This window comes from Erythrolamprus reginae, chromosome 1 (genome assembly GCF_031021105.1).
Source record: "Erythrolamprus reginae isolate rEryReg1 chromosome 1, rEryReg1.hap1, whole genome shotgun sequence".
In the NCBI taxonomy this organism is placed as follows: domain Eukaryota; kingdom Metazoa; phylum Chordata; class Lepidosauria; order Squamata; family Dipsadidae; genus Erythrolamprus; species Erythrolamprus reginae.
The window spans coordinates 351,140,307-351,164,102 of NC_091950.1; the positions used below are offsets into that span (position 1 = coordinate 351,140,307).

A 23,796-nucleotide genomic window follows, 5' to 3' on the forward strand; every position below is an offset into this window, starting at 1 on the left:
CTTTATCATACATTATTTCTCTTGTTCTTTTATTTTAAATTTCGTTAACTATAGTACATCAGTTATGAGACAAGTCTTGCCTCGATATTCTAAGCAAGAAATTTCTTTTTATCATAAAAGTTCTCACCATATATGACAGCTATTGTTTCTCCCATTTTAACATGTCTTTTAAAACTTCATTATGTCTCAACTTACTCATTTTGGAATAACATCCAGGTCATGTTTCTCATAATGATATGAACTATTACATTCTGTAAGAGCCAAATGTTTATGAGATTATTCCACATCTTGTTTGTCCAAATTCAGTATCCAAATCCACTGCTCCAGAAGCATTTTTTGTAGATATGTTCTATCTCTACTCATAGTATCGTATGTGTATTAAAGTATGTATACATTTATGTCTCCAACAAACATATAGCTAGGATTACCATGAACTTTCCATATACTTTTGTCTATAAATAAACAAAGGAAAAGACATCATACATCCTCACATAAAAATTGTGCTACTCAGTGTTGAACCATTTGTTAAGCATTCCATTTATTTTCAACATGTTTTCATTTCACCGTACAGCGCTCTTATCACACTCAACAACAATCCTTCAGTTAGCATCTGTATTGGGAGTGATTGTCAAACATATCTAGCAATTTTGTAATTTTGAAAGGATAGACCGGTCATTAAAGAAAATTGAAGCCCCTGCATATTGGAGTCAGTGTGTAATTATAATAAGTCATGTCAGATGCCAACAAACAATGCATGAAGGAACAAGTCATGAATAATTAATGTTGAGCAGGCTATCAATAAGCAAAGTTAAGAATGATTGTTAGAATCAATTTCCTGCTTTACAGTTAGAAAGGTATAGCATAGCAAAGATTGTTATAGCAAAATGTAGCCAAGTATAATATTTTGTTGAACATTAATTACTCATTGTCTCTGTACTAATTCATAATTTCCAGTTGTGAATTTGAGGAGATGATCACATGATAAATAGTTGCTTTAATATTATGGGAAAATAATGGACAATTGGATTTAACTGATTCATTTTCTTTCTTTTTAGAAACCATATTCTTCATTTCCTTCCCTAAAGCAGAATTGGGAAGAATATCGCCTTCAGTGTTTAAAGTATCTCCAAGAAACACCCCCTCTTGTGACAGGTAGGGCTTCTTAAATTTAATACATGGCAACCACAAACATATGAATCAACTTTGGAGAGCTACAGAATATTGTCTAAAAATGTTACCAAACACTCCAAAAGCAGTCTTAATAAGGTTCAAAATTCAAACAAAGATCAATTTTTACACTTTCTCACAAATGCCATTGAACAACTTTAAAACATATTTTGCTGTATCATAAAATATTGGGGGGGTTAGCTATAAAAGGTATTTTAGCTATAAAGGGCATTAGAAAACAGCTTGGCTTGATTTTAAAGAAAGCCATCACTATAACATTTGGTTGTATGTCTGAATTTAATAAATTCATAAAGATAAATTTTTAGATCTGATTCTGAGCCATTTTTTTCATTGCTCCTTCTCAGAATTGCACTGACAGTAACAGCCATGGAAAATTACCCCTACTTGTAATAATAATAGCCAGATAGAATTAACTTTTCCTTTATCATTTTGAGCAGGTAATACTGTTACTGTCATGGTTTAATAACTCCTGTTGCAGTTTTAACATGTTGAATAATGCTGCATAATGGTCTTTTGAATGGGATTTTTTTGCAGTATGTCAATGCATATCATTTACAATTTAAAACAACATGACAAAAGATCTCTGTCTAGGACAGGGGTAGGCAATGTTGGCTCTTCTATGACTCATAGACTTCAAGTCCCAGAATTCCTGAGTCAATTCTGAGAACTAAAGTCCGCATCTCATAGAAGAGCCAACTTTGTCTACTCCTGGCTGTAGGACAAACACATGAAGTTCTCTGAATAATTTGATAGACCTGTAAGACAATGCCAGGTATCACATGTTGTAAGCAAGACAAAGCAGAAGATAACTAGGTGGTCTCAATGAAAGCAGTTGCTTTCTTGACTATGCTCATAGTCTTATCTACTTAAGTCATTATCACATGGTTTCTGTTTGTCAGCTGAAACCAAAATAATTTCTGATTTCCTGAATTTCCTGCAAATTTTATGTATATGCAGTATTTTATTTATTTATTTATTATTTAGATTTGTATGCCGCCCCTCTCCGCGAACTCGGGGCGGCTCACAACAAAGCATAAACAAATCGCACACACACATACTGGCCACTTTCCAGTCCTTAATGTAGAGACTTTTATTAATGTAATATTCATTATTAAATGATCAACAATATCTAATATGGCTTTGACAAAGGCCATATTTGAAAGGACATAAAATATCACTGCACTGCTCTCCTGACCTCGTGGCCAGACCATTCATCAAGACCGCATTCTCCCAGTGACTGGTGAGATCCCATAGAGTTCGTCTTCTGCAGGTCCCATCAGCTAAACAATGTCAGCTGGTGGGCCTGCGGGGAGGGCCTTCTCTGTGGCTGTCCTAGTTCTCTGGAACCAATTACCTCTGGAAGTCAGGATTGTCCCCATCCTTTTGGCCTTCTGAAAAGCAGTTAAGACCTGGCTTTTCTGGCAGGCCTGAGACGTTGATCTCATGGTTATAATCGGCGAGATCCAACCATGGAATGATAGGTGTGGGTTTTAATTATTTTAATGCTTAAGATGTTTTTAAGATTTTTAAAATGTTTATATTTTATTTTATCTTTGCCCGGAGTCCTTTAGTAGTTGGGTGACATATAAATTTAATTAATTAATTAATCAATAATAATAATAGTAATAATAGTAATAGTAGTAACATTAATAATAATAAATAATTTTAAGTAAGAATACTTAAACCTAATAGTGTAATTTTCACTTTGTCAGTAAAATAGAAAAATAGTCGACCTAGCACCAATATTTGCTTCAGTTCTTAAGATTCATTCTGAATGTATAAATATATACATAGTTTGAAATTTTTGTCAGCTGTGCTGTAAAGAATATTGCAACAATTTGCAATTTGCAGTGTATACTTCATTTTTACAGTTAAGTTTATGATTGATGGTAGGTCTATGAATGCTGTGAAAACAAAATATCTGATAAAGGTTTAGTTCAGCAAGGGAAAAAAGTGTGCCATTGCCATGACCTGCAATTCTGCACTGGTTTTTAAAAAATCTAATTGAGGATTTGAGCTGTTAAATTTTGTTTTACAAATTTTAACTGTAAGATTAAATTTTAAATGCTTCCTTCTAAAATTCAATTTGCTTTTTAAAAATTGTATTAATGATAAAAAAAGCAGGGTGGAAAGAAGTACCTTAAAGACTTTATATCTTTTCTAAAGTAAAATAATTAAAGTCATACATATAATACAATGTTATTTGCTGATGTTTTTTCCCTTTACTGACCTCTTCTAAATTATTCTCTATTCATAGAAGGCAAGTTTTGCAACCGGACTTTTGACAACTATGTCTGCTGGCCTGATGGTATTCCTGGCACCTATGTGAATATGAGCTGCCCTTGGTATTTACCATCAGGTAGTTCAGGTAAGTTGCATACCAATCCCGGAAAAGAGTCAAAATGTTCTTTCTTCTCACTAAGATGCTAAAGTTGTCAAAAGCTTAATGCCCATCAGGCAATGTTCTACAGCCTATTGCTCTTCAACCACAGTACAGGTAGTCCTTGATTTATGATGACAACTGGGACCAGATGCAGTCATTAAGTGAGTCATCCTGTGACCCTGTCTGATTTTGCAACCTTTGTCTCCATTGACTTTGATTATTGGAAACCTGCTATGAAGTTGCAAATAGTGATTGAGTCACCCTGTGATATTGCAATCATTGTAAATTTAAGGCAGTTGTCAAGTGTTTAGATCACAGCCTTGTAACAATAGGGACTCTGCAAAGGTCCTAAGTCATAAATTACCCTTTTCAGCCCCATCGTAACTTTGAATAATCACTAAATGCAGTCTTAAGAATGTAGTTATTTGGCTCTGTGAATTATCAGTTATGTTGACCAGGGATATTATTAGCTATCATCCTCAGACATCTAGGGAATCACCAATTTAGCAGATTTTTCAGAATGAAGAAAGTGTTATGATGCAATGGGCTAGACTTTAGCTGACTTACAGGATAGAATTAGATATCTTGTGGCTTTCTAAAAGTTGCTGATTTACAAAGTCCAGCAGTCTTAGCCAGCATGATCAATGGTGAGGAATGCCAAAATTAGTGGCTCAGCAGATTCTGGTAACCAGCAGTGGGTTGCTAGCCGGTACACCTAATTGGGCTTGTCTCCATGGCTCTGGAGGTACCATGAGTTCAAGTGGAATTATGCTTCTACGCCTGTGCAGGTAGTAAAATCGCGCACGGAGATGCAGGTTCGCCCATGTTCCGGCAAAGTTATTTTGCTTCTGCGCCTGTGTCTCCATGCATGATTTTGCTACCTGCATGGGCACAGAAGCATAATTCCACTCAAACTCATGGTACCTCCAGAGCCGCAAAGACAAGCCCAATTAAGCTAGCAGCCCACCACTCCAAGTAACCCAAAAAATGATAGTCCCTGCTTTTAAATATTATTGTTTCATACAAATATTGTTCCTGACAAGTAATATGTGGAAAGATGAGACCTAGACTGGAGCAGTTGTTAATGAAAATTGGCCTCAGATTGTTGCAAATTACTTGTCAGGTTTTAGGAATTTTAAGCAGAATGGGCTAATTTTATTCATTCTGTTTCAGAGATACAAATGAGAATAATAGCCTTCTAAGAATATTTAGCTGTAACTCTCTAGAATTTAAGAATGTTAAGTAAGGGATTGTGAAATCTCTTAACGCCCTGCTTGAAGAATTAGAGGCCACCCCTCAAGTAATCTATTTATTTACTATCCTTAGCATTCATGGCAGCAATTTTGGTTGCTCAGTACTAACAACCTTCGGTGTGGAGTAAAAAGAACCAAGATTTATCATACTCCTGCACCTTAAATAAATTATCACAATTGGCTGCATCTTTAATTTTTAAAGATAAGCAAAAGATGCGATATCTGGGGATAGCACTAGTGTTTGGATTTCTGGTGAGTTAATCATTAAAAGATAGCAAGTCCCTTTAGAAGTAAATTAAGGTTTACAAGCTGCCTTTTCCCAACTGCTCTTGAATTCCCTATTTTTTCCAGTTCCCTATTTGCATTGCAATATGTCTTAATGTGCCTTCTCTTCGCTCTATATAAAACCTTTCAATCTCAGACCTACATAGTTTAGTTTTCTTCAATTTTCTCACCATACCACAATACCTGGAGACAAGCAATAGTGAGAACTCTGTAGCCAAATAATATAGTGGATCAAATTATTTGTTCAATGTGGCAATAAAATATAAATGTGTGTCAGTTGTTTTCCTGTTGGAAACATTGCTTGGAATGACATGCAGAGACTTGTAACTTAACAAAACAGCAAGGTAGTAGTATTTGTCATTTTTAAAGGCATATAAGATTTACTGCCTGGAGACAATATATATTTCTATATCCCTTCAATCTTAATGACATAACTCTCTTCCCAGTTCAGAATTACAAATTAATGAAAACTAAAATATCTTAATTTAATCTAATAATACTTTCTGGCCTTAAAAGTACAGTGGTCCCCCGATTATCGCGAGGGTTCCGTTCCAGGACCCCTCGCAATGATCGGTTTTTCGTGAAGTAGCGGTGCGGAAGTAAAAACACCATCTGCGCATGCGCAGATGGTGTTTTTACTTCCGCCGCAGCAGCGAGGAGCCGAAGATTGGGGTTTCCCCGCCGCCCACGCAAACTCCTCTCTGCTGCCGCACCCGCCGCTTGTCTTGTCCGCCCGCCGCTCGCCCGCCCTTCGCCCGCCCACGCCGTTCGCTCGCGCCGCTTCCCAGCTGAGTCCTGAAGCCAGAAGGCAAAGGCGAACTTCCGCGTTTGGCTTCGGGACTCAGCTGGGAAGCGGCGCTGGGGTTTCCCCACCGCCCATGCAAACTCCTCGCTGCCGCTCGCCCGCCCTTCGCCCGCCCACGCCGTTCGCTCGCGCCGCTTCCCAGCTGAGTTCTGAAGCCAAACGCGGAAGTTCGCTTCAGGAGTCAGCTGGGAAGCGGCGCGAGCAAACGGCGTGGGCGGGCGAAGGGCAGGCGAGCGGCAGCGAGGAGTTTGCGTGGGCGGTGGGGAAACCCCAGTGCCGCTTCCCAGCTGAGTCCTGAAGCCAAACGCGGAAGTTCGCCTTTGCCTTCTGGCTTCAGGACTCAGCTGGGAAGCGGCACGAGCGAACGGCGTGGGCGAGCGGCGGGCGTGCGGGCAGGCAGGCGGCGGACAAGCGGCGGGCGGACAAGACAAGCGGCGGGCGCGGCAGCAGCGAGGAGTTTGCGTGGGCGGTGGGGAAACTCCTCGCTGATGCCCGCCGCTTGCCCTCCCGCCAGCAAGAGGGGGAAGACCCAGGGAAGCCGCCCAGCAGCTGATCTGCCCGGCGCCATCTACGCATGCGTGGCCATAGAAAAAAGGGCGCGCATGCGCAGATGGTGTTTTGACTTCCGAGTTGAAAAATCGCGATATAGCCTTTCGCAATGATCGGGATCGCGAAACGCGGGGGATCACTGTATCTCAAAACCTACTTTGCTTCTATGAAAGTAATTATAGCTGCAATAATGAGGAGAATGGATGCTTTATGTTGGAGGTCTCACATTGCATTAGTACAAAATTTAAGTATTTTCTGTTGTTAATTGTCTATTTTGACATAAGGAACTTGGATACTATTTTGTCTTTCACCTAGCTTCATATGCCCAGATTTTTCCTTCTATGCATTTATGCTTTACAGTATGAAACAAGGGAAATCACAGTGATGCCAAAATGACAATATGCATTTGGTGATACCATCGCTCAACATTTATAAGAGATCAGAATCAGATAAGATTAGAGATAAAATGAAGATAATGATAGGTACCATTATGTATAATAGGAGTATAAGGACACTGCTAATGGTCCATCTCTTTTTAAAAACAGTAAAAGTGTTTTTTTAAAACTTGGAAAAGAGCTGTGTTAAAAAAGATGGCTCATATAATTCACAATGTAGTTTCATTTTTGTTCATTTTTATAATTTAAATTCAGCTGCCAGAAACTGTGTAAATTAAGAAAAAAAATTGGAGCTGCGAAGATAATCCATTTTACCTTTTGTATCTCCTTCAAGATCCTGTATGTTAATTGTTTAATGGCACTAAATCCTGTAAAACTGAAATCTTCCAAAGATGCAAGTTCCCAACATGACTTATAGGAACTGTAACCATGCTTACTGTTTATGGCTTTTCAGAATAGAGGAAATGGTATACTACACAGATGGCGAACCTATGGCACACGTGCTACAGATGGCACAGGGGGCCATATCAGAGGGCTCATGAGGCATTGCCCTATGTCAGCTCTAGTGCACAAGTATGTACTGGCCAGGTGATTGTCAACTGTTTTTCGCCATCCCTAGGGTTCATAAAAACCTCTTAAAGCCTGGGTATAGTGAAAAAGCCCCCCAAAGCCAACTGGAAATTCGTTTGGCCATTTTTTACTCTCTCCAGGCTTCAGGAAGCTTTTCTGGACCCTAGGCAGGGTGAAAAACAGCCTAACCGATCTACTGGAAGTCCAGAGGCTTCAGTGAGGCCTGGGTGCATGCGCAGGGGGGAAGTGTGGGAGGACTGTGTGCATGCAGGACACATGCGCAGGGGCATTGCAATATGGCTGGCAGGACCTAGGGGAAGAGCCTTCTCTGTTGGGGGCCCGGCCTTCTGGAATCAGCTTCCCCTGGAGATTCATACTGCCCCCACCCTCCTTGCCTTCCCAAAGAGTTTAAAAACTCATCTTTGCCGCCAGGCCTGGGATTCCTTAGATCTTCCGCCCTGACCAATGAATGCTTTAGTTTGATTGTTGAATGAATGATATTGATATTTTTAAATTAGACTTTTTAAAGATTGTTTTTAATGTATTAATTGGATTGTTATTATTGTTTCTTGTTTTTCTGTACATGCTGTGAGCCACCCCGAGTCCTTGGAGAAGGGCGGCATACAAATCCAATTAAATTCAAATTCAAATTCAAATGGGTGTGGGCGTGCACACACACGCACACACATGCTATATCTCACACGTGCACCCTTTTGGCACCTGAGCAAAAAAAGGTTCGCCAACACTGGTATAGTATATACAATGGAGTCCTCTGATGTGTATAGCTCAAGCAGGATCTTTGAGACAAGGACCAGCAATGCACTGCTTCAAACTATACTTACATTAAGAAAATGCACTTAGGGGCTGAACTGTGCTAAGACATGTTGTGTGAATCATATACTTTGATAAAGTTTGGGTGATGCATACCATATTTTTCGGAGTATAAGATGCACTGGAGTATAAGCTGCACCTTAGTTTTTGGGGAGAAGAAAAGGGAAAATAATCTGCTTACCACATATTCATCTGGCTAGAATCCTTAGTCTGGTCAGCTTCAGCACATTGCTTTATCCCCTGGTTAGGGCTTTATAAAACCTTATTTGGAGAGAGTAATGAAAGAGTTTGCAAGCCAGTAAGAGCTGGGAAAATCATTAGTACATGGTTAGGCCTGGAAAGAAACATTCAGAGCAAGTAGAGCAATGAAAAAAACCCTGCAAAGACTTAGGCCTTAAAAAATATTCTTCGTAAAGAGTAACATTGAAAGAGCTTGTAAGAGCTGGGAACATTGTTAGCACCTGGTTAGGGCTGGAAAGAAACATTGGAGCAAGTAGAGCAATGAAAAAAACCCTGCAAATACTTAGAGCCTGGAAAACATTCTTTGCAGAGAGTAACAATGAAAGAACCTGCAAGGTAAGAGCTGGAAAGTTTGTTGGCACTTAGTAAGGGGTGGGGAAAAAAGCTTCGGGGGGGGACGGGACATGCTGCATTCAGAGTATAAGACGCACTTTAATTTTCAGCCTCTTTTTTTGGGGGGGGGAATGTATGTCTTATACTCTGAAAAATATGATACTTTCCATTTATGTATTTATAATCAAACACACAATTTATATTTTACTCTGGATTATGAGTAAAAGAACCCAGCACCACTCATAGATATTGTGACAAGGGTGGTTACCAATTAAAGAGGTGGATGGATGGATGGATAAATAAATAAAAAACTGATCTGTGCACAGTACATATTCAGATCAGGAGACTTCATCTAAACAAATGTTCCTTCAAGTCCCACTATTTACTTACAAAAAAATTGAAATTAAGGAAATATTTAGATGTAGCTAGTAAACATTTGCTGTGTGCTTATAGGAGTGATATCAGTTGGAACACGAGTAGCAGATCCTGCCAAGTAAAGAGTAAGGTTTATTTGAATTCTTATTTTATGTAGAAGACGACTATTTTGGGAGCTCTTCTCACATCCACTTGCCAACGCTCATGTGCTGTACTTTGTTCTGGATAAAGCAATCTTTCAGATTATCTAGTCCCAAGAGATATACAGTTTTTCATGTCTGAAGCAGTTACACCAGAATAGTTTAGATAGCCAGTGAAGCTGTGATTAAGCATTCTTAGCCAGTTGACTATACATTTCATCATACTTTTCAAAGCCAACCCCTGTAAATTTGTTACTACAATTATTCTGGGATCTTACAAAGGCAACATGAGAAAGTATTATTTTACTGAAAGAGTAGTAGATCCTTGGAACAAACTTCCAGCAGACGTGGTTGGTAAATCCACAGTAACCGAATTTAAACATGCCTGGGATAAACATATATCCATTGTAAGATAAAATACAGGAAATAGTATAAGGGCAGACTAGATGGACCATGAGGTCTTTTTCTGCCGTCAGTCTTCTATGTTTCTATGTTTCTAATTTCTGGATATAAAGCAGAAAAAAACCTTTTATGTACAGATGTTAATTCACTGAGGCAATAAATTAATACATATTTGCATGCTGCAAAATATAGAATCATTCACATGGATACAAGACATACAGCAGGTATGACTAGCACTACTTGTAGCATAAGTGCAGTCATGGCTACAAGTGTAGCCATTTCTAAATTTTGCAAATAATTTTGATCGTACAGAACAGTGACATGGAAATTACTTTGTGGAAAAATGTTAACTAAAGAGCCACAGGAGAGAGAAAAAAGTTGCCAACGAATTTCTGAAAATTGTTATTTCTAAAGTCTGGTTGGATCAATATATCTTTTTATATATAAACTAGTGAATTTTGCTTGTATTTATAGAAGCATATTTTCATATTTAGAAAATATGCTGGCAAGAACAGATTATTAACATAACTCGTGTTTGTCTCCATTAAAAATAGACATAAAATAGGTGCAATGTCTTGTTCAATGATTTCTTTCTTTCTTTCTTTCTTTCTTTTCTTTCCTTCCTTCCTTCCTTCCTTCCTTTCTTTCTTTCTTTCTTTCTTCCTTCCTTCCTCCCTTTCTTACTTAGAATGAAAATCTGTCCACTAACTTGAAAAGAGTCCTTCTGCTATATCCACGTTCTGTGAGGGAAAAGATTATTTTCACAGACAGATTTCAATTAAATCCCTTCAGTTATGGATATTAAGTTGTTTTTTCTCCTTTTATCACATCCAAACTTTGATTTCTGTTTCTTCATGCTCTTGGCTGAATTCTGTAATTCTAAGAAAGAAAGTTTGTAAATCGTGTGCTATTTAGACTCTACTGAAAGCAGCAATACATAATTGCTTCCTAAGACTTGGCTATACATATTGTAGGATGTGATGTGTCCTGAATGATAACTGGAAATGTGTAGGAATATGTTGTCCCTATTTGTCTGCAGTTGAAAATGGTGGGTTTATGTTTTTTACCTTGCCAAGCACATGTGCAACATGTTCTGTATTGGCCTACTTATTTCTGTAGTCTCCGACTGTTTTTTTCCCTCCTGTTTGCCATGTTTGGTGTTATTCAGATGATTTCTCAGAAAATTTGAGCTATGTTAAAAAAATGAATGTTATATGGCAATGAATGTGGATTACTACCTTATAAATTAGGAATAATTGTTCAGGGATTTGACAATTCTATTTGGAAATGTCAGAAACTGCACATGGACTGTCTAGATATAAAATGACCTCTGTTATTAAACTATGGATTTATACCTTGCAGATATTATGTAACCGCTGCAAAAATAAATTTGGAGAAAATATAACCATGATTACAATTTACAGATAGATCTGACTTTCAGCTTTTTTTTTAACCTCATGTCTTAAATATGCTGATTAAGAATTCTAAGAGTTTGACCCCAACTACCTGCTAGCTTCTTTCACATACCATTATTTTAAAAGGGCATCACAATGTTCCAATTTCTTTTAAATATTTTTAAACTTTGCAGTGACTGCTACCATTTTGCCATCACTATATTTACAAAGAAAACAGTGTGATAATAAAAAGAAGCATTTTATTAGAAATCTTACAGTTACTTCAATGGAAAATAAGCCCTGAAATTTTATAAGCAGAATTTGCCTAGCCTACAGTCCAGCCCTTCCGGTTGGATGCCAATGTATTGCCTATGCCGTTAATAAATCAGAAACGAAAATCTCCATTATGACACCTGTTTTTGTCACCAGAGGCAAAATCATTCTGTCAAGTCAATCTACCACAGCAAGGAATTCAGCCCTTGCTTATAAGCTTCAGATTCACAGCTTCCTTCTGGAAGAAAATTGCTTGCTCTTCAGAACATTTCCCTTGTCAACAATTAAAAAGAGTTATTAAATTTGGGGTGGCTTTCAGTGTTCAAAATGCACACACAATGCATGGAGGGAAAACTACTCTGCTTCCTCTCTCAGTTTGTCTTTCCCTGTCTGGATAAATTGTGATAGTCTATGAGTTGCTGTAATTTGCTTCAAAGATAAATTATGTGGCAATTTATTCTGAAGGACAATTGGGTAATTAATCTCCCCACTATTCCTGTTCTGCAGCTGCACAAAAATACCAATCAGGTTGGCTATTTTAACAGGGAAAGTATTTAAAAGAGCTAGCTGATAAAATATTAGTGAGCCTCCTGGCATGTGATAACATATTTTCCTATATTCAAAAGCCTTTAGCCAGCTGTAACATTTGAGTTGGTTTATAAGTTTATTGCAGAACAAGATAAACGATGACATTAACTCCATATCTAACTGTTACCCTCCCCTCTTGTTGTTTTATGTGCATATAGGGACTGCTTGAATTCTAGGCACCACTCCATATCTTTAAACATTTAATATTAACAAGTTGATATGGAATTCCAGCAGATAGGCTCAAAGAGACTGTCTTCTAAGAAACTAACTTTATTTGAAAGCATGTTCTATCAGAAGCTAAATAAATCAAAGCCCTAGCCTAATTGTGCAGTTTTACAGCATAATTTCTGGAATATGGCTCCCTTTTGAATAAGATTTAAATGCTTATCGATTTCTCTGGTTCCAGACGATACATGAGAAAAATAAGATCCCCAAGAAGAAGTAAGAGCTTACCAATTGGACATTAACTTAAAGTTGTTTATAGGTCACCCACACAAGTATATTCATAAAGCTGCACTAACCCCCTGATAATTGGATTTAAGAGCAGAATTACATGGTGGATCTTTTATTCTGTTATGGAACAATACTGCCTCCTAAAACATTTGACTCCATGCTGAGAAAATAGATGGAATTCTTCTTTTGTTATCCAGAGAAGTCTCTCCCATATAAAAGGAATCTGCTGGGGAGATTTGAAATTCTTCCTTATTTTCGTTTATAATACAAAAGTACATAATTAAAAACTATTGGATAATAAAACATATGACGTAAACATGCAAACAAGTTAAGAGAGCAGCAAGAACTCCATAGTTAAGCCTGAGCTACTTCTGCTCTCTCTCATTGAAATTTTAAGGTGGGAAAAATGGGGGTTGCTTAAGCAGCCTTGCTACCAGCCTCTTCAAAAATAGTGTGGAATTTTTAGTTGTTGAAAACATCCAACACTTTGGTAGTAGAGTAAGATAAAATCTCAATCTGTCTCAATTTGTTTTTTCTCATGCTCCTAATTCAGGAGGTTTGAACCAGCCAAAATAGAAAGGCTGGGCAAATCTAAATACAGTGATACCTTGTCTTACAAACTTAATTGGTTCCGGGATGAGGTTCTTAAGGTGAAAAGTTTGTAAGACGAAACAATGTTTCCCATAGGAATCAATGAAAAAGTGATTAATGTGTGCAAGCCCAAAATTCACCCCTTTTGCCAGCCGAAGTGCCCGATTTTGAGCTGCTGGGATTCCCCTGAGGCTCCCATCCATGGGAAACCCCACCTCTGGACCTCTGTGTTTTTGCGATGCTGCGATTTCACTGAGGCTCCCCTCGCTGGGAAACCCCACCACCAGACTTCTGTTGCCAGCGAAGCGCCCGTTTTTGCGCTGCTGGGATTCCCCTGCTGGGATTCCACTGCAGCATCACAAAAACACAGAAGTCCGGAGGTGGGGTTTTCCATGGAGGGGAGCCTCAGGGAAATCCCAGCAGTGCAAAAATGGGTGCTTCGCTGGCAACAGAAGTCCGGAGGCGGGGCATCCCAGCGGCGGCGGTGGGTTTGTAAGGTGAAAATAGTTTCTAAGAAGAGGCAAAAAAATCTTAAACCCCGGGTTTGCATCTCGAAAAGTTTGTATGACGAGGCGTTTGTAAGACGAGGTATCACTGTACATTATATCATGAGCAATATTGTCATTGGCTACCAAAAGTAGCTGCTGCCTTATTTCTTTCTTCAGAGCCCTGAATATTAAAATGTGGTGGAATCTCCAGTTAGACTGTAGACGTTAAGAGACCCAGGTTTGAAGTCATTGCACTGCAGGAAACAGCACAGGCCTATATTACCCCAGAATCCTTGAAACCTTATCTTGCATTTTCCAAGGGAATGCAGTCAATCTGGTGTGATTCTTGTTAAATAGCTGACTAGCAATGAAACTGTTGCTGAAACTTTTCTATCACCTTCTTTTTCATTGAATGCTTGTTGAACAGGGCAAGTTTACCGTTTCTGCACACTGGAAGGGACATGGTTGATGGAGGAGAATTCCACCAATCCGTGGAGGAACATTTCAGCATGTATGGCTCCTGATGAAGTAAGGAAACAATATTTGTTTGAAGAATCTATTGCCCAAATGCTACATTCCTTGCTCTCAATGCTGTGGAAGTGTTGTAAAATAAAGTTTTCTATTAACAATAACAGCATGGAATCTTCCATTAGTTCTTATAGAATGATTTGGATTGTTTTGCAATTTTAGTGGGCTTGGTAACAGGGAGATGTGACATAATATTCTTGATTATTATGTTCCTTCGGGCTTGTAATACTGATAATTGCAATGAAACTGAAGTTAGAACTTGAAAAACTTTTAAGGAAACCATTTGAGTATGTGATACAGAGGGAGGATGATAATGCATTGACAAAATTATATAATTTCTTCTGGTTTCATCTTCCAGGAAGATAATGAAAATGAAAAAAGGGGCTGCATACAAATCCAATAAATAAATAAATAAACAAACAAATAAATAAATAAATAAATAAGGAAATTGAATTCCATCTGGTGACATTTTTCTATGTCTTACTGCATTTCATTTTACAAATAACTAAGGTTTTGATATTTTATTTTATTATACGTCATTTGTTTTAATTCTATGTCATTCCAAATTGCATGTTGAATGGGAAAGTATATCATTTGTTTGAAAAAGAAACCCCTCAATACTTGAGAAGTAATTGGAATGCAATGAGGCATCATCCGTTTCATGCTTTTTGGATTATTTGCTAATAATAATAATAATAATAATAATAATAATAATAATAATAATAATAATACCCTGCTAAAATAACTAAATAATTTTTTTTGCAAACAAATGAATACTTATTCTTAATGAGCTCACTGATAAGCAAAAATTACAGAATTTTTAAAACAGCAGTTAAAATGTAGCATTCTCTTCTGTAGAATAATGCTGAATAAGAATTATGAGAGCTGAAGTGCACCAGACACAATCTGGAGAAAACCAGATTATGACTAGCTATAGAATGAACAAATGATTAAATTTATGAATTAATTAATTAAAAAAATGAAATATATAAATTGAGAGTACTGGAATTTTATGGAAATCCATTTCAATGGAAGATCTAGTAGATATTGGGATATTGAAAAGGAAATGCTTCTTAGAATACATTACATATAAAAATATCTTTGGCATCTGCAGCAGATTATTTTCTCACTGATCTTAACAAACTTTACTACTCTATAGTGTACATGGGAATTGATGCTGAAGTCACTTATAATCCAGGTGAAATAACAAAGTTTGCTCACTTTTTAGCATACTATGAACATGGTACAACCATAGCCTACCATGTATTACAGCAGGCAAAAAAATTAATACAATCCTTGCTTGTATAAACCGGCATAGAATCAAAATCACTTGAAGAATTAGTGCCACTGTCAGCCCCCGCTTTTCTTCTTCACCTGCTTGCCTTAGCTGGCATAGTAATGGGGTGGTGGTGGTGGTGGTGGAAGGTCAGTTAATTGGGAAGGAGGAAGTGTGCTATTATGTGCCCTGTTTGAAGTTTCAAATAATTGCTAGGGAGGAATTTTCTCATTACTGTCTGCCCTTTATGGCCAGATATCAAGCGTGCTCAAGGTCAACAGCTTCAGCGGCCGAGATGTGGAAGACTAAACCTCCAGAGCACCGACCTGATATCTTGGGACATGGGAATGGATAGCCCAGGGGGCATAACTTGGGAATGTTTTGTGGGTTTATAGAGTGTTGGGGAGACCAAATTTGAGACCACCGCTATATAGAGTGCTGGTGAGACCACATTTGGAATACTGTGTTCAGTTCTGGAGACCTCACCTACAAAAAGATATTGACAAAATTGAACGGGTCCAAAGAAGGGATACAAGAATGGTGGAAGGTCTTAAGCATAAAACGTATCAGGAAAGACTTAATGAACTCAATCTGTATAGTCTGGAGGACAGAAGGAAAAGGGGGGACATGATCGAAACATTTAAATATGTCAAAGGGTTAAATAAGGTCCAGGAGGGAAGTATTTTTAATAGGAAAGTGAACACAAGAACAAGGGGACACAATCTGAAGTTAGTTGGGGGAAAGATCAAAAGCAACATGAAAAAATATTATTTTACTGAAAGAGTAGTAGATCCTTGGAACAGAAGTGGTAGATAAATCCACAGTAACTGAATTTAAACATGCCTGGGATAAACATGTATCCATCCTAAGATAAAATACAGAAAATAGTATAAGGGCAGACATGATGGATCATGAGGTCTTTTTCTGCCGTCAGACTTCTATGTTTCTATGTTTCTTTGTATATGCATTTTGCACGCCTTTTGCCTCAGAACTTGCTTTCCTTTTATTGTCTAGTAAAAGTACTCATCTCTTATCAAATGGAGTTGGTGGTTTTCTTTCCTGGACTTTGAATGGAAGCACACCTGACAGACAATTTATAAAGCCTTTGTAAGGCCACACTAGGAATACTACATCCAATTTTGGTCACCACATTACAAAAAATAAGTTGACATTTTGGGAGAAGTGCAGAGAATAGCAACTAGGATGATTAAAATCCTGGAAACAAAAATACGAAGAACAGTTGCAGAAACTGAGTATGGCTAGTCTACAAAAAAAGACTAGGAGTGACATGATAGCAATTTTCCAGTATTTGAAGGACTGCCACAAAGAATAAGGGGTCAACTTATTTTCCAAAGCACCAGAAGGCAAGACAAGGAGAGAAGCAACCTGGAATTAAGGAGAAACTTCCTAACACTGAGAACAATCCACGAGTGGAGCAACTCACTTCAGAAGTTGTGGGTGCTTCATCACTGGAAGTTTTTAAGAAGAGACTGGACAGTCACTTGTCTCAAATTGTATAGGGTCTCCTGATTGAGCAAGGGGTTGGACTAGAAGACATTCAAGGTCCCTTCCAGCTCTGTTCTGATTGATTGTTTGGATATTGTGTAGTAGGTATGTTTGGTCAGCTTTTACTGGGTTTCCATGTACAGTTATTGGCCTTATTATTTCAGTCTGTTCCATTGAAGCAAGATATGACACAACAATACAAGAAAAGTCCAGTAATTTTATTTCAGCTGTTTCTGCATTACCCTTTTCAGGACTCTCAAGGAAGACGGTTGTTATTTCTTTCTGTCATCTACACCACTGGATATGCTCTTTCTTTCTCAGCCCTTATTATAGCAACTGGCATCCTCCTTTGGTTCAGGTAAGGCATGTGGCTAAAAAAGAATGAATTCTATGAACATATATGGTACTTGGTACCTAACTTCAAAAATTAAATCTAACAATGAATAATTAGAAGTAGCATAAAAATTAAACTTCATATGATAATTGGGAAATGTTCAAAGTATGGGATTAAGAAGAAGTGTATAATAAGAAGTGAAAAACAATTTGTCTTCAATGGATTTTGGGAAATAAAAAATGCTGCACTATAAATAAACATTACTTTTAAATTAAAGACTGAAAAATTGATATGAATGTTCTGTTTTATAAATTGGCAGAACATTTGTTCTGTTAGATGTAGAACAGAAGCACTTTTTTCCCCACCAAATTTTGTTCTGTTACTTCATCTGTTTTTAAATATAGTTTGTTATAACTTGGTAGAAATAAGAAGGGGTTCCACAGTAAAGTACTTCTTCTGCAGTGATGATTTCATCACTGAATTAAGTTTTTTCTTTTTGACATTTTGAAATTTATGTTCTCTTGACTTGATGCTCATAATGAATTTTCATTCTTGTTTATGGGGACCCAGAAGTGAAATCATGCTCCATAGAGGGGTTATTCAGCCAGTTTGGACAAATCGATAGTAGTGACCTATGGGTGGCTGTCCATCTACCCTGGCGCTATGCCATTCTATTCAGCCACATTTTCAAGCTCCACATGCGTGCAAGCTGTATGTGTGAGCAAAGTGCATGTACGGAAGGCTGCAGACATGCGTGGAAAGGATGTGTGTGAGTGAAGCTTGTGCGCACATGCACACTCACATTTTCAGTGCTAGACGGAGGTAAATTATGTGAATCCCACCTCTGATGCTTCACTTATTCCTACTGTGTGCATGCAATTCTTTCTTAAGTGCTATATCAGTAATAGTCCTGTCTTGTCTTTTCGAACAATTGCTGGTAAATAGCATGATTTCTCTTGATGGGAATTGATGCTTTTGTCCCAGTCTCCTGCATAAATGTGCAGTGTGCAGTCAAACTAAGCATGTTTTACACAATGGGTTTTAAAACTTTTACCTACAGGACTTAAAACTCAATTTTAAGCCTTTGTTTTTAAACCCTTTTATCTGAATGCTATAGAACAGTGGTCCCCAACGTTTTTTCCACCAGGGACCAGTTTCAGCAAGACAATTTTTCTATGGCCCAGTGGGGGCGGAAAGGGGTGTGGTTGGGGGCGGGATTAAGCATGGGGGTGCTGGTCCTCCCCGCCCCTCTTTCCCGCCATCGCCCTGTGGCCGGCAGAACCTGCCTCCCAAGCCCTCTTGCCCAGCGGGGGCTAAGCGCTGGAGACAGGGGGTCAGGCTGGCCCTCCTGCCTCCCCCCAGCCAAAAACGCAAAAGCGCCCCACGGCAGAAGCCAAAAGAGGCTTGAGCCTCTCGGTCCTTCCCACCCCTCTGTCCATCGTCCTGTGGCCGGCAGAACCTGCCTCCCGAGACCCCTTGCCCGGCGGGAGGCGAAGCGCTGGAGGGAGGGGGTGGTGGCATGAGGGCCGGCAGCTGCTGACTCCATGGACCGGTGCAACATGCCCCGCGGCCCGGTACTGGTGGTTGGGGACCCCTGCTATAGAAAATGGCACTCCAATAATAGTTTTGCATGTTTTTAGTGTTTGTAGTCTGCTTTCTGTTTCAGAAATGAAAGCAACCCACAAATTTATTTTAACTCTACAGTGTAAACTATCTGATGTACACACTTCAGTTTTGAACAGAGCTCTCTTGGTACTTCACTTGACAGTCATTACAGCCTACAGGTTTTCAAGTGAATTAAGCATCATAATTATATTTACAGGCATCTTCATTGTACCAGGAACTACATTCACTTGAACCTTTTTACTTCATTTATCCTACGCGCTGTGTCCATCTTCATTAAGGACTCCATGCTCACATGGATGTACAAGACAGCCCCTCGTCAACAACAGTGGGAGAGAGTATTTTCCTACCAGGTATATGATAATGCTAAAAATATTTTCTTAAACAGAAGAATGGGATTGCAATATATTTGCATTAAGATGTGCATTTCCTTTTGTAGGGAAGCTTGTTAAATTTACATATGAGTATAGATGAAAGCACTTAAAAGAGAAATCCCTTTCAGTTTGCTTGAGGATAAATTCCATCTTCACTTCAACTTTCTTTTCTTTTTTTACATTTCAGAAATCCAAAAGCAATTGTAAGTGCTTAAATCTTCCTTAAAATGGTAAATCAATATGTCCAAAACTCTGCTTTTAATCATTATCCTAAAAAATATGATTAAAAAATATCCCTTGAAAAAGATAGCATTTTCCTCATTGAAATACCACATAATACTGTCTAGCCCTATTCTTGTTCTATATAAATAAACCCATTTTTGTCAGAGAGAAGAACCAAGATATAGGACACAATTGGGAATGTAGTCACTAACATTTTCAGAGGAAATGGCAGCTCTTATTTTTATTCAGAGTTTTGTTCTTGAACAATGGCTTACATTCTGAGAATAATAAACTCAGAGAAACAGGTAGAAGGAGAATGCACTGCTCTTCCTAAATCTCTTCAAAATATAATGAAGCATAAGCTCTGCAGTGTTGAAAAAAGGGAATTTATATACTTTGGCAGAGGCAAAGTTTTGCCTTCACAAGAACCTCTGCATCATTTTCTGGCAGCTTCTATTGCCACAAACCAGTTTGCTCAATTGAAGCCTCCATATTAAGTGACAATTTTTGGGGAGGATGAGCATAAGGGAAACTGTCTCTTGGGCAGAATAGAAATATCCCCTTGGACATAGTTGAAAATATTATAATGCTTCAAGACAGCTAAGAAATAGTTTAAATAGGCTTGCTAAAGGGCTGTATAATGCAGGAATATTTGCTGCTGAATTTGATTACCGTATTTTTGGAGTATAAGACACACCAGAATATAAGATATAGATTTGGGGGAGGAAAATAGGGGGAAATCTACCTACCAAGTATGCATCTGGCTAGCGTCCTTAGTCTGGTCAGCTTCAGCACATCATTTTATCCTATGGTTAGGGCAAAAAAGGAAAAAAAAAACTTTTTCGGAGGGAATAGCAATGAAAACAAGCCTGCAAAGACTTAGGGCTAGAAAAAAACTTTGGACAGCAATGAAAACAATCCTGCACCTAGGGAAGATGGTTAGTACCTTGTTAGGGCTGAAAAAACCTTTAGGAGGGAATAGCAAAGAAAACAAACCTGCAAAGAGTTTAGGGTTGGGAAGAAAACTTTGAAGTAGCAATGAAAAAATCCTGCAAGCCAGGAAGATCATTAGCGCCTTGTTAGGGCTGGGAAAAAAAAGCTTTGAAAAAGCTACATTCAGAGTATAAGATGCACCCAAATTTTCAGCCTCCTTTGTGGGGGAGAAGTATGTCTTAAACTCCGAAAAATACATTATTATTTTAGCCTGCTGTTGACAGTCTCCAAAGGTTGCTATGTTATCAAATCTTGGAGGGCATTGTGGTTTCATAGGCACTTTACATTTTTCCTAAAGTATTTACTCAAATCTCTGCCCTCTCAGGAGTCACTCAGCTGCCGATTGATCTTTGTGATGATGCAGTATTGTGTGACTGCAAACTATTACTGGCTACTGGTGGAAGGAATGTACCTGTATACTCTACTAGCCCTCTCAGTATTTTCCGAGCAGAGAATCTTTCGACTTTACCTTTGTATTGGCTGGGGTAAGTAGGTTTTCTTGCCCCTTTTCCAAATATGGTATTTCTTAGTTTAGTATTTTGGGAGATGAGAACTGAGAAAATGCTACTTTTTATTACAAAGAAATATAGATTTTTTTAAAAATCCACTCTGTCTGCTTTTACACTCACAAAGAGCCTTTCAATAAGAACATGCTCAGAAATAATGCAGAGGCCTTTCTGAGTTCTCTAGCACCATCCGTGACGATCATTTGCTTTACTTTTATTGCTAGCATTACAGGTAGTCCTTGATTTACAAAAGTTCATTTAGTGACATTTCAAAGTTACAACGGCACTGAAAAATAGTGATCTATGACCATTTCCCACACTTATGACCATTGCAACATCCCCATGGCCACGTGATTTACATCCAAATGCTTGATAACTGGTTCACAGTTATGATGGTTGCAGTCTTTCTGGATTATGTGATATATTTTGTGATCTTCTGACAAGCAAAGTCAATGGGGAGCCAGATTCACTCAATAACCATGCTACTAATTTAACAGCTGCAGTCATTCATTTAACAAAAGTCATAACAAAACTCACTTAATAAATTTCTCATCTGGCAACATAAATTTTGGGCTTAATTGTGTTTGTAAATTGAGGACTACCTGTACTAACATCTGTGGATAATAATGAACGAGCCAAAATAATATCTTTACTTGAAGAACATTGATTGATTGATTGATTTAATATGCCTTTATTATTGCTACAAATAACTCAAGATAAAGAACTTATCCAACACACTTCCCTCCTCATATTTCCCTCTCAACAACAACACTGTGAGGTGAATTGGGCTGAGAGACAATGATTGTCTCAGAGTCACTCAAAGCAATGGCTGACGGGACTTGAATTCACCATGTCCCACTTTCTAGCCTGGTACCTTAACTATTGGAAGAAACTGTCGCTTACGTGAGCTGTGTATTTACTTTCAAAGAGAAAAGACATCTTTCTCCTTCTACATGATGTTGGTCCTAGAGTTTACTAACATGAGCCGGGATGGCACACTAGATAGAGTGCTGTACTGCAGGCCACTGAAGCTGACTGTAGATCTGTAGGTCAGCGGTTCAAATCTCATCACCGGCTCAAGGTTGACTCAGCCTTCCATACCTTCCGAGGTGGGTAAAATGAGGACCCGGATTGTGGGGGCAATAGGCTGGCTCTGTTAAAAAGTACTACTGCTAACATGTTGTAAGCTGCCCTGAGTCTAAGGAGAAGGGCGGCATAAAAATTGAATGAATGAATTGAATGAATGAATGAATGAATGAATGAATAAATAACATAAAACCATGTTATTTTTTCTTCATTAACTATCCTTCCTGAGGTGTAGTTCTCTATTTCATGGTCCAGAGCAGTGGTAAAATCTACTTACCTTTCCTCCCAGTTCAGAAGTGCATACTTCACATGCATGCTTTTTCACCTCTGCTCTGGTTGCATGAACACTTTTTCATTCTCTGTACATGTGCAGAAAGCTTTGTGCATGTGCAGAAGATTAAAAAAGAAAATGTTGTCTGGACGGGTGGGCGGGGCCTTGCACTTCTACTGCTACTAGTTCTCTGAACGACCAGCAGCCGTCGCTACCAGTATGCCCAAACCAGGCCGAACTGGTAACATTTTTTCCCTGGCCCAGAGATTGGTGGGGTTTTTTGGTTATGTTTACTACCATGTTGCCATATGTAATCAGGTAAACCTTTTTATTTATTAGATTAGATTTACCTTTTAAGATAATATATAATGTTTCATTGTAAATATACAGTATCTGGTAGCCTGTCATTTCATTAATCAAATTATTTTTTTAAACAGTGCCATATTTATGCACAGGTGCAGAATATACAAGGCAAGCTTCCCAATATGTTTTGGATTGTAGAATCACTGTAGATCCTTAGTTTAATGCAGTCTAGCCAGTATTGTGTTATATGCCAGTAGGGTAAAATATTTAAATATATCTTGAATGGGTTTGATGGGGCTTTTTCTCTTCCACAGATTTACATTCATATGTGAATATTCTAAATAGGTGCACTGTATAGTTTATATAAATGATCAGATACATAATATTTATGTGAGCCTTCCAAGTACACATGATGTATGGAGGATGAATATATTATGTTCTGTCACAACCAATAATCAATTCATAAGTATTCATAAGAAAATATATTGGGCTGTTCTAATAAAGTTGCATAAATCTCATAACAACCTACTTACTGTAAATTATTTAAACTTATAGAAAGCAAAAACTTGCAAAATGGTGAGCCCTATACTAAAATTATTGAATAGATTTCTAAGCAAGTTGAAATTGAAGGTTTTATTGTTTTATTTTTATTGTTTAGTAGAAACCCAACTCCATTACAAAAAACATAAAAGGCTTAACTGAAATATTTCTGGCTGCAGATCAGCAATATTTGCGTTCAGTGGTTGTCATCCAGGAGGCTAACTATATACAGTACGTTCTGAACAGACATTGTCTAATGCCTGTTATGTGTTGTAGACAGAACACTAAATGAAGCAAAAGGGGTTGTGTAATATGTTTAGAACAAAGAACCCAAAATAAACTTTGTATACAAGGAGTTCTGAATCATGCACAATTGCCCTGCTATAATCAACATATCTTTGGGGTACTGAACATACTGTAGTTATCATCTATTTTCTTTATTGAGGTGATACTGCCCTAAGACATAACATTTTAAAATTCCATTTTATAGGCATAAATGAAGGGGATAAGAAAACAAAAATATGACTTTGTCCTTTCCTCTTGTGTATGTAATAATTCAGTATAACATCTGATTTCTAGAAGGAAATATATAAAGTAAGATATCCTGTCTTACTACTATCTAAATTGCCCAAGACCACGAGTGTACCATTTTGTAGCAAATCCTAGGACCTAGAAACATAGAAGGTTGGTGGCAGAAA

The 23,796-nt window shown here is 38.1% G+C and overlaps 1 protein-coding gene across 1 annotated transcript in view; it reads left to right on the forward strand.

Annotated features, from left to right (window-relative positions):
* Window positions 1-23,796, forward strand: part of GLP1R (glucagon like peptide 1 receptor) — a 104,925-nt gene that overhangs the window by 34,569 nt on the left and 46,560 nt on the right. The window contains exons 4-9 of the mRNA XM_070727383.1: window positions 1,056-1,152; window positions 3,446-3,556; window positions 13,964-14,064; window positions 17,098-17,204; window positions 19,003-19,156; window positions 20,718-20,877. Of these exons, the coding sequence (XP_070583484.1) occupies window positions 1,056-1,152; window positions 3,446-3,556; window positions 13,964-14,064; window positions 17,098-17,204; window positions 19,003-19,156; window positions 20,718-20,877 (730 nt within the window). The remainder of the gene's footprint in view (window positions 1-1,055; window positions 1,153-3,445; window positions 3,557-13,963; window positions 14,065-17,097; window positions 17,205-19,002; window positions 19,157-20,717; window positions 20,878-23,796) is intronic.